The sequence below is a fragment of the Marmota marmota genome, unplaced genomic scaffold (genome assembly GCF_001458135.2).
Source record: "Marmota marmota marmota unplaced genomic scaffold, marMar, whole genome shotgun sequence".
NCBI classification, from domain to species: domain Eukaryota; kingdom Metazoa; phylum Chordata; class Mammalia; order Rodentia; family Sciuridae; genus Marmota; species Marmota marmota.
In genome coordinates, this window is record NW_026000108.1 from 7,294,392 (window position 1) to 7,311,544 (window position 17,153).

General features: G+C 46.6%; 1 protein-coding gene across 2 annotated transcripts in view; it reads right to left on the reverse strand.

Annotated features, from left to right (window-relative positions):
• Positions 1 to 5,367: 5,367 nt before the first annotated feature.
• Hs3st1 (heparan sulfate-glucosamine 3-sulfotransferase 1) overlaps positions 5,368 to 17,153 on the reverse strand; it is a 30,008-nt gene continuing 18,222 nt past the window's right edge. For both annotated transcript variants that reach the window (XM_015481964.2, XM_048784196.1), the window contains exon 2: positions 5,368 to 6,740. In XM_015481964.2, coding sequence (XP_015337450.1) covers positions 5,697 to 6,632 — 936 coding nt within the window. In that variant the 5' untranslated portion in view covers positions 6,633 to 6,740 and the 3' untranslated portion in view covers positions 5,368 to 5,696. The remainder of the gene's footprint in view (positions 6,741 to 17,153) is intronic.

Sequence of the window (17,153 nt, forward strand, 5' to 3'; positions counted from 1 at the left end):
TATTTAATACTTCTATATGCCAGCCAATAAAACAGCCTTATTTTATGCTGTCTCATTGAATTGAAAGGGTTGTAATCCTCAGCACAGGTTTTTCTGTGCAGAAGCAAGAAGATTAGACTGTTCACGCACCAACCGCACTCCCCACACTCCCAGTTAGACCCTACTCTCAAACCACCCCCAGAAGAGGGGTCATCATTTTCCAGATATCTCCTGGTAAGGCTGCTCCTACTAAAGGACATCCTTACAAAAATAGCTTGGGATGAGCCATTAGTAGCCAAATCTGTTACACATAGGGTAGGAGCACTACCCTGCAAGTTGGATCTGAATGGGGCAGGATCAGCTATAGTCATAGAGTGAAGTGTGAGGGAGGGCACAAAAGCAAAAGGGATCTCTGCTGACTTGTTCATAACCATCTTTTTTGGGGGGGAGGGTACCAGGGGTTGAACTCAGGGCACTCGTTCACTGAGCTACATCCCCAGCCTGATTTTATATTTTATTTAGAGACAGGATCTCACAGACTTGCTTCCCCTTCCTCGCTTTTGCTGAGACTAGCTTTGAATTCGCCATTCTCCTGCCTCAGCCTCCAAAGCCACCAGGATTATAGGCGTGCACCACCACACCCAGCTTCAAAATTAGTTTTGATCTGCCTCCCAAAGTCCCTAAATTCTCTTAACCACTCAGGCACATCACATATGTGGCAAGGGTGCGGTTTATCAGATCTTTTTCTCATTGAATTTTTCCCCAAACAGAATGAAATATCAACCCATTTTTACAAAAATGGAAATTAAGGCTCTGAGAATTAGCTTAAGGCCACAGGACCAAGACCTGGCTTTTTGGCTCTGACTATTTTTCTCTTCCTTTGTCAAACTAGGAATTGGGGGAAATGGAGCAAAGACCTTGATATCTGAGGAGCCCAGGCTACTTTGTTTATTAAACTACTCAGTCAAGCAACTCAACTGAATGACATCTGAAGTCTGACTCCTGTCTCCTGTGGCTCACTGGGGAGCCTGCTCTGGCCTTTGGCTCAAACTCAGGTCTCCTAAGTGAACTTCTGCTAGCGGAACATGTTCTACCACCTCCTTGTGGCATTGAATCACAGCCACTATTTGCTCAAAGGGAACCTTGGCACCCCCATCTGTCCGTCTCACATCCCAGATTCCCATAGTTCCCTTGACAACCCTGCCCTGCGGACAGACCCAGGACCCTGGAGAAGATTCCAGAGGTAACAAGAAAGGACCCTGTCATCACCTGCAAACCCTTCTGTTATGGGCCAGGCTACATGGGCCTAGATTTGGTCATTACCAAACAGACTCCATCTAACCCTGAGACCCCACATCACGTAAAACTGCTTCTTCCCTGGGAAAGCCCTGCCTCTCTGCCCATCAACAGTCGCTTAGCTTAGCATGTTTGGCAACACAAAATGGCAATTCTTATACAATGTAAAATAGTTCTCTCTTTGGTTCTCATTTTTCTTGGACAATGTACCCTGTCAGAGATTGGTTTGTCTAGATGTTGATGTTGGTCACCATTCTTTAACTTGTGCTCAACTAGGGACGTTTTGACCCACTCGCTCTTCTGCTTATGATTTTAGATCTCATGACATTTGTTTATGGTTTTGAATCATAGCAACAGCCACTTATGATTAATATGGTTTGGGACTACAAAAGGTATACTCAGACCCCAGGAGGGGGTCAAAGGGTGTAGACTTGGCCTGTCAGTTGGTGGATCCGGACCACCAGCTGGTGAATAAGTTTCGCTCTCCTGCTCTAAGATCGACTTAGTGATTTATTGCAATCTCGCCATAACACTTCCATGTCTGAATTTGACGTTTCTCCTCTGTAAAATTAGTGCACCATATCCTACTCATCAGAGGTGTTATGGGAGTTAGGAGCAACACATTTAAAATACCAAGTACATAGCAGGTGTGTAATAAATGATAGTTATTTTTATGCAACACACCTGCACTGGAGCCAAAGATACACGGGTGCATGATAAGTAATCTTCCAACACCTCAGCCTTTGGAAAGCAGCTGTTGAGGCCACAAGTGCCTGATAGGTAGTGGCTGCTCAGAGGATATAACCTATTCCCACTTGGCATGCCCACTGGACAAGCCTCTCCCTGCACCCTCCCACCCTTCCCTCTCCCCACTGTTGATTCCTCAAGCTGTCCTTATCCCCGTATCCAGTTCAGATGACAATATTGCTTTCCATCTTTCTGACTCCACAGACATTCCTCCCCAAAGCCTTCCTATAAAAGGGCAGGGGCTCCGAGGCCCATGAGTAACTATAGGTCATAGCTCTACCATGTGCCCTTTGGGGACATTCTTCATTTCTTACTATTTCTGAGAAGCACTGGTGGAGCAGTACCTGCCATGTCTCACCTCTGTGATCCTCCACACCCACATGTCCTATCACTGGACCCGTCCTTCCTTGGAGCAGGCAATATTCCTTTCCTTCTAGAAACATGATTTGCAGGCAGGACCATTTCTTATTGCTCTGCTTACTCCCCTGTTTTAATGGGGCTCGTTGATTCCTTCCAGGGATGTGGCTGAATTATCATGCGCGCATTGCACTGCCCTGTCTGTACACAGCTCAGTGACATTTTTCTTGCCCTCCTGGCTTCCTTTTCGTCTTAATAAAACCCAAAATAGTTAGTGACAATTAATTCTGTTATGCTTCTTTTTTATATCCAAGCTTGGTTCATATTAGGGGCTCAAAAGAAAAATACAATTTCAATGAGTGGTGGTGACCTCTGACCCCACCCCAGAGGCAACAGGCCTGTGCTGCCCTCACCTCCTTTCAGCGGACAACAGTCTACAGGATAGGGGAGGCAGCTGTGTGCAATGCCACATCTCTTTTCCCCAAACTAGCCAATTTGCAGCCTGAGAGCGGTGCTAACAGAATTGCAGCACTCTCTGATTCCTGGAGGAAGGATGGGGCAAGCACTGTCCTGAGCCAGGAGCACAAGTGCCATATATCTTTCCAATCCCTAGCTGAGCCTTTGTTCAGCTGGTCTCTGGAAGGAGCCTTCATGAAAGCCTCCAGACTGCCCATGGACTTTGGTAGAGGCAGGAACCTCACTCCCTCCAGTTGGCAACTGGCTCTGTTGTCAGAATTGATATTAGGCAGGCTCAGGAGGAAACAAATGTCATTTGGCTTCTGAGACTTTGCATTTTGGACCTACCAGAATAGGCCTGGATCTACTGTGGTATCCTCTGAATGTGACAGTGCTCATACGAGATCGAAACACCTGGGGTCTGAAGTTTGGGTTTCTTATTCCTGTTCCTTCCCCAAGATTAGCAGGTTGAATCAAAAGTGGATAGAGCTGCTACTGGGAACCTCGACCCCTTGTTCATGATAGACATGCATGAACATTCTCTTAGTTAAGACTCTATGTCCAGGCCAGAAGTTTCACCACTTTACACTGGGTCACTCCTACTTTCTACTACGCCAGGTCTAGCAGCTTGTTCATGTCCCTAGTTCTGGTTCTGTCTTCTTCTATTCCTGGCTGTGACAGTCCAGGCTTCAATCACACCATCCTCCCGAGGAAATGGGTATCTGTGGGTGGTGTGCAAAGACCATCCTCTTCAGAATCAGAGATTCTCATGGGAGAGTTTTCTCCCAGTCACTACTATCCTGGATAGCCTTGGGAGCTTGATTACACCTTTTTTGGCCCACTCATTTCTTTAGTTCTTAAATGAATGTGATCAAAGCAAAATCCATCAATGTGTTACAGAGGAAAGTACTCGGGGTATTGCCTCATACAAGTCCATGGGAAGTCGGCTACAAATATTCCTATTACTCCCTCTGGGGAGATGGTATGTTAATGGCAGCCTTAATGGGTTCTGAAGAGGAAGGCTCTCTTTCTGCAGCCTGTGCACGGCCTGGGGTGGAGCATGGGCCATGCTAAGGTCAGGTCAGGCAGGAGCTGCTGAAACACAACCAGGATGACTCACTTCCCCGATAAGGCTGCTGAGAAAAATGCAGGCTCCTTCTTGCCCTTCCTCTAGCAGGGGCACACCTCTCAGGGCGGAAGGCTTTTGGCACCAGAAAAAAAAATGTCAGGTCAAGTCAGGAAGAACTAACCATCTCTGAATCTGAGCTTTTCCTCTTGAGCTTATAAACAGTAGGTATTAATAAATACATACATAAATAAACAACCTATACTTTAGCTGTAACTGAACTCCAAGCCCTGGCTTATAATCAATGTGACCCGGCCACATTCCTCATGTTCTTGAGACTATTCCCTCCTTTTTGAACTTGCCATAATAATTCCCTCATCTTGAAGGTACTTTGGGAAGATTCTGTGAGTTTTGGGTTTAGTGATTGATTAATAATGCCTATTTTTCTTCTTTTCCTTAAGAATAAACCATGTCCCAGAAAGGGATTTATTTTGCTTGTCTTTTCTCTCTTCATCTAATGAATATGTTTCCAAATTCATAAGAAAAAATTATTCAACCTATTTAATTGTAAAAATCTGGCTGATTGAGGAGGGCATGAGAAATCTAAGGGTCTGAGCAGGCTCCCCACCCCAGCAGAACGCCTATTCAGGGGACAGAAGTGAAACTCACTCTGGAAGCAGGTGCAGGGGCTTCCTCATGTCTGTCCCCCAAAATGTACTCTTTCACTTCTCAACTTCAACCCTTGGTGGTTTAAAATTTCTTTCACATCCAGAACTCCATATCTGGAGGTGATTTTAGAACATACCCATATTTAGGTCTCAGTGAGTGTGGGATACATGTTCATAACTGCAAATTGATATTTTAGGAAATAGATAAATGCCCAGACTAAGGCAAAGGCTAGACCTTTAGTCAGATTTTCACAGAATCTACAGAATGGAGACAGACACAGATTTGACAATTTTGTTTTCTATTCCAAGTAGCTTTCTGGAGGTCAGTTGTCACCCGGGGCCAAGTACACAGCCCCAAGACCATTTTGAAAGCCAAGGATTAATCCTGTTTATTGTAGGTTTTGCCCAATGATGAAATCAGAAATATGTGCAAACACCCTTTGAGGCAAAGCTGGATGATAGGGATCTTCTTGCCAGTTATTCCCTGCTTCTCCATCCTTAATATCACCTTATCCACTTTGACTGTACATAGGGTTAAAATTCACATTCAGGCTGATATTGGGAGTGGGTGAAAGTGCCAACTCCAAAAACAATAGGGAATCTCAGTGAAGATACATCTTACAATGCAAGTAGGAAAAAAAAATAAAGCTGATGACCACAATGAAACATTAAAAATTAAAAGAACCAAACAGAAAGGAGAGGAGGAGAGAGGACCATAATCGCCATGAAGACATTTTTTTTTCCCCAAGTAACAGAAGAATATAGATTCTGCAATGAATGCAACACAGATAACTGTTCTGAGTTGGGGGCAAGTTAATTATATTCAAGAAAAGACATCATTTCCAGAAAAATCTATTTTTTTTCAGTGAAATAGTTTAGTTCCTTCATATAGAGACATATTACACAATGTTAACAACCATGAAAAACAATACAAAATGCCCTCCATTTAACAAGTAGAAAAATATAACTAGTATATATGGCAATTGTGAATCTAATACTGTACAGAAGTAATTTATGGATTTTTACAAATAAATTATAGCTTAAATGCCCTTTTAAAATTCTTTTTCCCTCTAGATGTACAACCAGAAGTTACAACTGGAAAGGCTCTGAGCCTAGCTTACTGCAAATCAGTGCCAGTCAAATGTCCTGCCCACCAGCTCGAAGAATTTCTTGTTTGGCTCGTGGAAATATTCGTGCAGTTTGTTGAGTAGTTTGGGGTCGACCTGGGGGTGAGCCCGGCCTTTGGACTCATGTAAGCAGCGGTCCCGGCCACTGTCCCTCAAACAGTAAAAGCCCTTGGTTTTGTTAAAGTAGAAGTTCGAGGCGTTGATCTGGGGCGACAGCTTCAGGAACCTCTCAACCTTCTGGATCTCGGGGAAGGGGTTCCTGATGAGGCGGTCGCCGTCCACGATGTGGATGTGGCGCAGCGGGAAGAAGCGCAGCCAGTTCTGCATGTGCACGTGGTACAGGCTGCGGTTGAGCGCCTTGTAGTCCACGTTGAGCCGGCCGTCCCGCAGCAGGAACTCCTCGATGGATGGGTAGGGCTTGCGCTTCTGCATGTGGTTGTAGAACACTTGGGTGTAGTCTGACAGCACGCGCTCCGATGGGTCTCGCAGGATAAGCAGCAGCCGGATGGAGGGGTTCATGCTGTGGACCCTCTCAGGCACTTTGGGCGACGTGAAGTAGGCGGGGGTCTTTTCCACCGTGAGCTGGTACGGGAAGGAGAAGGGCATCTGGCTGAGGTACCAGCCCAGGCCGTGGCTGTAATGCTCCTCCCAGTCGAAGAAGTGCACCTCGTTTTCTGCGGCTGCCACGTCCGGGTGCAGGCTGAGCATCTCCAGCAGTGCGCGGGTGCCGCCCTTGCGCACTCCGATGATGATGGTCTGCGGCAGCTGCTGGGCAGAGCCGTTGGTGGCCCCGCTGTCTTGCATGTCATCCCCGAGGGTGCCTGCTTTCCGCAGGAGCTCCTGCTGATTGGGCTCCATCCCGGAGGCCGCAGGGCGGGAAGGCACCAGCTGGGGCTGTGTCACCAGCAGCACCGCGCCCAGTAGTAGCGCGGCCATGCTGGACACCACGGTGGCTTCACTGGGCCCCGCACCGCTGGGTCATGAAGCTCTCAGCAGGGAATGCCTCCTAGTCAGTGGTGCATGAGTGTCCCAGGCTGCCAATTACTAAAGAGGAAAGGGAAAATATTAACCCCCAATAAACACAGGAATAATCCAGGTGACAACTGTAGACCTGGGTGCTATATCCACCTCCCCAGGACTCTCTTTCTTTCTGTATCCTGTAAAGCAGGGGGTGGCAGACATTCTCAGTAAAAGCCTAGAGTGTAAATATTTTCGGCTCTGGGGGACATATGGTCTCTAAGGCAACTCCAGTTCCAACTATGCTGTTACCCATCTAAAGCAACAAAAGAATAGACAAAGGAATGGGTGTGGATGGACTCCAACCAAACTTTCTCCATGGATGCTGAAATTCCAATATTAAATCTTATTCATATTACTATTATTCTCTTTTATTTGTTTTCTTTTTGCAACTACTTACATGTTTGGCTTGCTAGCCCCACCCAAACAGGACCAGACTTGCCCCCACCAGCCATAATTTGCCAACCTCTGCTATAAAGAAAAGAGTTGGAAAAATCCTTTGGACTTCAGCAAATGTCAGTGAAATATCTAGCACCTGGCAGCCCCTCCTGGCACAGGGGCAGATGGTGCAGAAGCAGTCTTTGTTTCTGCATCCCACCTCCCCAGTTAGGGGCTCCTAATTTAATAGGGCAGATGAACCCATGTCCAAGACTGAGTCCCAGCTCTTCCCCCAGCACCCCGTCCTTGCCATGGCCTCTTTGTGGAGCATGGTGCTTCTCAGCAACGTGATTCTGGCTCGGACCATGGTACCATGTGAACAGACATGACAACATCCAGACCAAACCCTTCCTCAAGAGCTGTGCACTCCCGCATTTGTGCCGTCAACATGAGAAGAAAGTGATCTGGCCAACTGCTGATCTCAGGGGAAGGTGAGAGATTCATGCAGCAGAGTGGCCCCGCAAGTCCACTGTGTACAGCACAACTGTCCTGGCTCCTGAGAGAGAATATGTGATTGTGGTTTTGAATCACGGAGTCTGGGCTGGTTTGCTTTGCGGATGAATCTGTCAAATGATAACAGGTGCAACCTGACTCCAGGCAGCAGGGTGCTGTATGTTATGATGGGAGTTCAGTGGGGTTCTGTGAGGACACCTGTTCTTTCATTTGCCTGAAACAACAGGGAAAGTCTGCAGAGAAAAGGAAATGTTTGAAGTAGGCCCAGAGGGATTAAAAAGGTGAGGCTACCAGAAAGAGCAAACGGCCTTCTTGTGTACCAGCCTTTACAATACATAAAGTGGCTCACGGTTGTCTCAGATGATTGTCATCACAACACTCCAGAGTAAGATAGGAAACCAGGATAACTGTCACCATCACTGTGTAGATACAAGGCCTAAGGACACAAATATTTCATGTTTTTCAAAATTCAGAGCCTAAATTCAAAACTCTAATGCAGGGTTCTCTTTCCACCAACTGCCTCTCCTCTACCAAATGTCTCCTATGTCTGGGATTTATCACATTCAGATGATAAAGTCCCTTAAGGTCACAGAGATTGTGGGGCTAGAAGCTAAGGGTTCCCAAATGTGGACAAGTCAGGGTTGATGCTTTCTACACAACAACCTGTGTGTGACACTCTCTCCAAAGGGAGATTGGAAGCTTTCATATAAGTTATTCCTGTTTAAACATGCTAAGGGAAGAGTTGGAGGCAGGCCCAGCAAGGGGACTGTAGGGTTTAGAAAGCCAGTAAAACTCTTCTGCACCAAGAGGATCCCTCAGGTTTAAAACTCACTTCATTGGTTTAAAACATTATTAGACTGTATAAACAAAGAACAAATCCAGGGCTTCCATTTGGATGATCAAGCCAGTTGATGTATCTGCCTCAGGTACAGGGTTATAGGCTTTGGAAAACATATTGAAAGTGAGCAACTAATGTTGGACACAGAGAACCACACACAGAACATGGGAGAAGGGACCATCAGCCACAAAACTCTTTAGGGGAAACAGTCTCTAGGGAGACAAAGCAGCAGGTGTTTCTAGTTTGGTTCAGCTACTGGGATGAGCTGCATGCAACAGGTCCTTTGCTTTACTCAGCTCAAAGTCTCAGACTGTTTCAAATTTCACTTCCTTCTCAGTGCTCATGTGGGTCAACCAAACGGACCAGTTGTGTTTGCTTTTTTCATGTTTGGGGGTGTGTACGTATGCTTGTGTGTGTGGGCATGTGTGTGTGTGTGTGTGTGTGTGTGCGCACGCACTGGCAATTGGTGGGAGAGGGCGACGTGAGGGAGGCAGTAGCTCCTATGCGCTAGAGAGCAGCCTCTGTGCAGTGGGCCCTCTGGCCCCTCTGGCCCCTCTCTTAGTTCTGCGTCCAGACTCAGGAAGCAATGGGATGCAAATTATTCAACACCTATGTGATAGAGGCAGTGGTCAGAGCTGAAATTTATATTATCTGACTCTTTATATCGGTGCTCTTTCCACGCTAACACCAGGCATTCTGGTCAGCAGAGTGTGCATCTGGGATTTCTCCCTAAAGGGGAATTGCCAGCAGACAGCAGAGAAGAAACTAAATATAGTTTGTCCTTTATTAAAACAAAAAAAAAACTGCGCAGTTAGTAGTTTAAAATCTCCTGGTTTCTGCTTTAACACTTTCCAAAAATGAATTTACTTATGTCTAGTTGTTTTTCATTCCAAAAATATTTGAGGTGTGTGGGAAAAAATTCAGCTAATGTCTTATATATGTACATGAAATAGATGTAAACATGTACACACACATATACAGGGCTCTCGACACAGCTATAGATACATGTTTAGTAAGTCTTTGATGTGTGTATAAAACTATATGTATATGCACATCTAAATATAACATATATTCATTAACACATATAACATATTAACATATGTAATGTAGTAAATATGCATAAACAGTAGCCACTGGGAGTTAATTTCTTGTCGTGGTTTGATAGTTGGACTTCCTAGTGACACACACAGAATTTCCGGGCCTTTTCATGACATTCTCAGGCAAGGAAAGATCTTCAAGTTCAGGTGAGCCGATCAGCCCTTATCTGGGCCACTTTGACTTTGACATGGGATTTCAAACCTCAAAGCGGAAAACAGTCCTTAGTCCTTGCTTTTCATTTCATTGTTGAGGAGGCCCTGAGGTGACATGCCCACAGACATGGAAACTCTCTGGGCCTAGAACTTTTGGGTCCTGAACTCTAATCCTATAGTTTGGAGGCCACTGTCTCCCAAGAAAATGGTCTTAAGGTAAAATGATGACAGCGTTTTGGGGGTCCCAAAGAAGAAAAGCCCAACAACTTACCCAGCAGTGACAATGCCTCAGCCACCAACACACTGGGTATATGCATCAGGTGTTGAACACATCCATTTGTTCTTTTCAGTAGAGGGGTCTGAGAGAAGCACACAGGCTGTGGAGTCAGAGTCCTGGCTCTAGTTTTGATTTTAGTGAAAGCAACTTAGCCTCTCTCAGTTTCTTCATCTTTTAAATGATAACATTTCCACCACCCTCCAATTATTACTCTATCTAAGATTGAAATAAGATAAAATGTACCAGGGCTGTCCAACAAAAATATAGTGTGAGCTACATCTGCACTTTTAAATTTTCAAAGAGCCACATCAAAAACCAACTAATGTATTTTTGGTAACCCAATATATCCAAATGCCATTGCTCTGACATATAAGCTCTATAAACAATGAAGAAGTTGTTATGCATCCTTTGGTACTAAGCCTTGAACACCAAGTGTGTGTACCTTTCCCCTCACTGCTCACCCCAGGTCCACGTGACATGCAGCAACTGAGGTGCAGGGCACAGAGGGCAGTGGGCACAGCTGTGCTCTTCATCTGAAAGCTCTCTTATCATAGTGACATGCTCTCCCCTCTCACAGAGGAGGAGCTCTTGAGCAGAATAAGGACCAAGAAAGTGAGTGTGCACTTGCAAAGAGCAGAGATACATGTACTATTCCCCCACAAGGAATGAGCCAGGTAATACTGAACACCAGCCACTTCCTGAAATTTGGGAGGCCATAGCTGCTAAGGGCTTGGAGACAGAGTGCTCCCCAGCACCTGGAGTAGGGGCCTAGTCCCTTGGCAACAGCAAGGACCACATCTCCCATCTGAGGCATTTGCATTAGGCTGGCCCTGGGCTGGCAGCTCAGCACACCACTATCTTCCTGCTCACCTCACCATGATCCCTCAAGGAAACAATCTTAGGGTCAAAACCAAGGCTCAGAGGAATGAAGTGGTCTGTGGAAGAAGCAAGAGGCAGAACTAGGGATCAAACTCAGCATGAGAAGGCACAGTGGGGCCTTGCTCCTTGGCAAGGCCTGGGGTTAGTCACCCCTGGGTTTGATTCTCCACCAAGAATCAGGGCATCTGCTTTCTGGTCACTGGGCCTCTTGGTTTTTCTTCAGTCCTCTTGAAAATCCGCACCTGGCACCAATTCTTGGCTGAAGGGCAGGGTTTCTTTGAAGAGCCAGCCTGGCTAGCATGGGCAAAGGGAACCCTCCTTCCTTTTGCAGAGGGACAATAAGTCCCAAAGGGAGGTCTGGCCACCTCTCTGTTTACTTCCCTCATCAGGGAGGTTGTTTTCTGGGTGTTGCAGTGACAAGCCAGTCCCTGAGTTTCAAGACTTCAAAAGACCCAAGTCCTCTCCATGAGCAGCACAAGAAGATCTTGACTGTGAAGATATTGACCACACACCAGGCAGAGGACCACAGTGGGCAGTACACAGCAGTTTCCAGATGGAGGCTTCCCTTGTCCTTGGAATTCGTTCCAATTTCTTTCCTAGGTTGGAGACTGCTAAAATCGGACTGGACTGCCCCACAGGCCTCACTGTGGTCCTACAGCCAAGCTCCAGCCCAGCGTACCTTTCTGTCCCTATGAGCCCACCAACTGTGGCCATGGAATTTTCTGCTCCCTTGGCTTTCTGAGGCTGGCTCTTTCTTGTCATTTGGATTTTATTTCAAACACCAGCTTTCCTTGCAGCATGAGCCCACCTCTCTCTTTTAATCACTTCCTGTCACATCATCCCATATTCTAGTCCTCATATACACATTGCTTGGGGACTGCCTGCACTTAGCACCGCACACTGTCACTCTGTTGGTGTTTCGTCTGCCTCTGCTGCGTGGCCCAGGGTCTGGTGTGATTTCTAGTACTTAGTACATGCCAGAGGCCCTACTTGCTGCATGAAGTCTTCCAATGCCGTGGACACTTCGGCCAATGACTAGAAGTTACTAGGGAAGGGTTTTAATTTAGCAGAAAGAGAAACTTGACAGTTTATGCAAACTACTTCATCAAGTATTAGCAAGTCTTCCCTCCCTAGAGAGTCAAGTGGAAACCAGATGTTGAAAGGAGGACTCCCCACTCCTACTGGTGATTGGACTCAATCACCTGAGAGTCTAGAAAACATTTTAATTAAAAAGGAGGGAAAGCTATGAAATAACCCTTCGAAAATATTTTAATTTTCTCCTTAAGTCTCCTTATTACATAATTCACATCATGACCTAGATTTCAAATGTAATTAACTATAATATATTCTCTTAGTCCCACCACTGGAAAAGATTCATGGATCAAATGAAGTATGTAGAATATTTCATGAGAGGTAAATTGAATGCATTAGGAACAGAGACACCTGCATCCCCCGTCTGCAGGCCAGCTTCTCAGACCCTGACAGGAAGGTGACTTGGCTGGCATGGGCGAAGAACCGTCTATGGTACACAGTGATCAAAACACTCAGCCCAAATAGTTCATGGGATTTAGCAAGAGGTGGAAAGGGAATGATCACTTGCTGAGCATCTCTGTGTGCCTGGAGGTAAGGTGATCATTTGCATATAAATTCTCTCTTCTAAGACTTGCCACACTAAGGAGAGGTGGCTGTTTTCACTTTATTGAAAGTGGTGAAAAGATGGTGAGGAGTAGGGAAAAACAAGAAAGATCAGGTAAGTGTCCTTTCTCTGGGGACCTCAGTGTGCCCCACTATAGAAGGGACTTACGCCTACTTCATCAGGGTGTCATCATGATGAAATAAGGCTACTCATGCCCAGTAGGTAGCTTAGGCCTGGCACATAGTAGGCATTCAACAAACGTCAATAGCCTGCCTGGAACCCTGGTAGACAGGGAAGCATGCTACTAAGGTTGAATGACCTCCTCAAGGTCACAGAATCAGGGAGGGTCAAAAACAGTTTCCATGAGCCATCTCCAAAGGCCTTGCCATGCTTGCCCACCCCCCTCAGTGGGGTTGCATCCCTGTGGGCAGTGGGGAATGCATTCCACATGGAACTTACACATAAGCATAAGATAGCAGAAATTAGGGGACCTAAAGTACTGCCGTGAAAAGCTGCTTCCTCCAAGCATCCCGTGGTGTCGAGTGATTTAATTTCTGGAATGTACTGAAACCTGAGTAAAGAGCTTCAACAACAGAGCTGTCATTTTTTTATGCAACTAAACTTCCAGGCAATCAAAAGTGTAAGGTTGTTTGTTCATCTTGAAGAGTCAAAAATGTCTTCACTGTCATCTTTTGTACAATTACTTAATAGCCTGTTGCCATGGTGTCAAATTTTCATCCTTGGCAGGTCATTTTGGAAACTTAGAGACAGGGAAGAGTTGAGCGTGTGCCTGTCAGTCTGCGAAAGGACACTGATATTTCGAGACCTGCATAAATATTTATTGTCTTGAAACTGCCTATACATGACACTCGTCAACAGATGTTGACATTGACTGTGGTTTGGACTTACGGTAATCGCTGTGTGGTGGGGTGGAATGCAAAGAGTTCAGGGTAGGAGAGCAAAGACCCACCACACCTGTTAATCCATTTCCTTGGACCACATTTAATACCTGGGGGAAAATGAAGTGTAATTGACCCCACTTTCCCCTTGAGAAAGATTGAGCCTCTTAGGATGCAACACTTCCAGGCATTCTATGCCCCCATGAGTCCTGGGTAATGCTGGGGGTTCCACATTTGCAAAAGGTTAACTGGATAATGAACATAACTTTCTAGCATGCAAGGATGGAGATGCCTTGGAGACCCCCAAGGGAGGTAGCATGGTATCCTTCCAGAATCAGGGATTTGGAGGCAAAGATTTAATCTCAATGTTGTCTGGGAGCCTCTGAATGCTCCATGGTAAATGGTAAGTACAATATGCTCCACAGTGTGACCTGATGTCACCTCACAAACATTATAGTTCACTTTAGAGAAGACTAGAGCCCCAGGGTTGGGATGAACGGTGCAGAGGGAGGTGACCACAGCTCTGCATGCAGGATGCAATAACCTGGCACAGATCTTTCCAAACAGCAGGAGGCACAGAGCAACTTGGAGGTCCATGTAAAAAGGCAGATTTTATTCCAGAAGGGCTGGGGAGAGGTTTGAGACTCTGCATTCCTAAGACCTTCACAGGGTAGCTGGAACCCCTAGAAGAGGCTTGGAAAGTGGGTGCTTGTAGAAGGGTGTTCTCTGCCTTCTCTAGATTTCTTACTGTGATTGAGATGGTTTTTTTTTTAAATTCTAGGATTAAAAACCACTGTGGTAGACAACACACAGAGGGACCTGGCTGATTACAGAGGTAGTATCATGGGGGGACTGGGTTACAGTGGGGTTTGCTGGAATTAGCAGAGGATTTAGAGCCCCAAACCCCAGGCTTGAATCTCAGTCCCATAATTTAAAATCCCCAAGAAAGCCCTGGAACTAGAAGCCTGAGATCAAACACATTGGTATTATATATTTATGGTGAGGATTAAAATAAACAGTATATACAAGGTACTTCAGATATTGCCATATTGCCTGGCCCGTGGCAAGCCTTCACATGATGGTAGCTATTTTTGTCTCTAAAAAGAAAAATGCTGCATGGTCTAAATGGGATTCAGGGATGATAATTAGTCAAACGCATTTGTTCACGATCCAAAGTACTGCAGTGACTCAACCAGACAGAGGCTCAAGGAAGAAAGGACAGCGACAATAGAAATTATCCAGGCTCCCTGCTTGTGGAAGGGCACGAAGCAGGTCCTTTATAAATGCCTCCCGAATGAATGCCGCCGGCCAGGTGTGTGCAGTGGCAGGCCCCGACGGAGGAGGAGGAGGCTCGCTCTCTCAGAGTGCTTCATCTGCATTGCTGGGTAGAGAAGGCAGCAGTGACCTAAATAAATCCTTCATCAGACGCAGAAACACACTGGCACAGGCAGTGCGTGGCAGAGCTCTGTGACAGGAGGGCGGACAGGGCCTCTCCTATTACTCAGTGCAGCTGAGTGGAAACAGGGCCCTGTGAGCAGAGGGGAGGCTGGGCTGCCTCGGCTCACTCTGGAATGGGTGGCTTCAGCGCTGCCCAGGTAGGGTTCACCCTGCACCCTCTGCCAGGTGCCATCTCGGCTGCGGAAGCCCCCCTGCGTCACTCATCACTCCATAGGTGGTGAGCACCCACAAACCCCGTGTGTTTCTCCAGAAAGTGACATAAAAAGATCCTAGTGGCATGGGAGGCCAAAGGGTCACGTGCCTTCAACTTGTTCTGTCTTATGATTTTGCAGAAAAGGAAACTGAGTTTGGCAAAGAATAGGAACCCCAAAGTCGGGCCTGTGGGGGCTGAGCTGAAGGAAACCAAGGTCTCCTTCTTCCCTCGCCATTGAACTCCAGACACACGGGGATCTGCTCTTCCTGTGAGCTGGCCCGGGGAAGATGAGAATCAGATATGTCAAAACCAAAGTGAATTCTTTCTCTGGGATGGTCAAAGGCACAGTGAGGATTTGTTTCATTTCTTCAGTCTATTACAGACTGAAGGCTTGGGTCCTGCCAATCCTCATGCATTAAAAGCTTGACCCCCCCCCCCGCCCTGTGTGGAGTTTGAAGGGGAGAACTTTGGGAGATGGTTAGGTTGACACGAGGTCATGAAGGTGGGGCCCTGGAAAGGAAAGGACAGGACCATAGTTCTCTTTCCCTACTGGTGAAGACAGGGAGAAGGTGGCCATGTGCAAACCAAGAAGGGGACCTGCAGGAACTGAGTATGCCAATACCTTGATCTTGGGCTTCCAACACCCAGAGTGAGAGGAATAAATGACAGCTGTTGAACCAATCTGTCCTGTTGGCTGACAGTGGCCCCAGCCGACTGACACATTACCAGCACACAAACAGCAGGGGAGGAAGGAGTTTGTGTGGGTCCCCTTCAGCTGTGTAAACACAGAACTACAGAACTGCCTCCTGGATTCAGGCAGGTGACATCCATGTGTGGAGCCAGTTGGCAGGTGGGGACTATGGCAAGGAGCTGCTGCCAACTCTGGCAGAACTTGCTGGAGACCAGAGGCCAGGGTGGTCTGATCTCTGGATTTTTCAAGATTCAACTAGGGATATCTATGCAACATGACCTGGTTTTTATTAATGTAATAAATAGAAAAACAAAGACATAAGACTAAGCTACTCCTCATCACACATAGGGGGATCACTCATTGTTACCAGGCATATACATGGTTTCGAAGGCTGTCTCGAGTTCCTGGAGACACAGAGGTTGTCCATTCACTGTCCTCAATGAGAGCCCCGTAACTGGAAGACACACCTGGAAGGAGCTAAGCCCTAGGTTTCAGAGTAGACACAGATGGAGCTAGGCCAACCAGAGCCCAAGGGGAGAGACGGAGCTAGAGGAGCAGGCAGCGCCTGGTAGGAGGCCACAGGAAAGGTGGTGTGTGGACATGGTCTTGAAGGAGACCTGGAGTTTACTCTGCAGAAAGTCCCACAAGTAGGGGGACTGGGGCTGTGGCCCAGAGGTAGAGTGCTTGCCTAGCATGCTTGAGGCACTGGGTTCGATCCTTAGCACCACATAAAAGTAAAATAAAGGAAAGTCCCACAAGTAGAGTGGAACAGTGATGTGCCAGCCTGGGTACAAGGAGGTCTATACCAGGGTTTGCTGTGGGCACTCAGGTTAAGGCAGGGGATGGTGGACACAAGGCAGTAGGAACCTTCAGCGGCTGCAGTGTCTCCTGAGGAACTTAGAAACACAGTAGAGGAACGAGAAATGGGTCCTGAGCACAAATTCCAGCAATGCCACTTCTGCACAGACAGGTTCTGACTTGGGGACAGTTAATGGAAATTTTTGAAAACTTTTACTCGGGATATTTTGGCACATGCATGCTTGGTTTATCACAATCATTTAAAAACAAATATTGAAGTAGGTACTGAGTGCACATGCTCCTTGACCCATAATGGGTTATGTCCTGATCACACACCATGGGGTTATGTCCCCCATAAGCTGAAAATATCATTAAGTCGAAAATGCATTGAGCATTTGTGACCCACTGAACAGCCCAGCCTAGCTGCATGGCACAGTGGAGTATCCGTTGTTCCCCTGGTCACCCCTTGGGTAACTGGGAGCCACCTCTCACTGCTGCTGTGGAGCATGGAAGGACAGGATTGTACCAGGTATCACTAGCCTAGGAACAGCTCAAAATTCAAAATTCAAAATATGCCTTTCTCTTTCACACCATCCTAAAGTTGAGATACTGAAAGTTGAACCATTATAA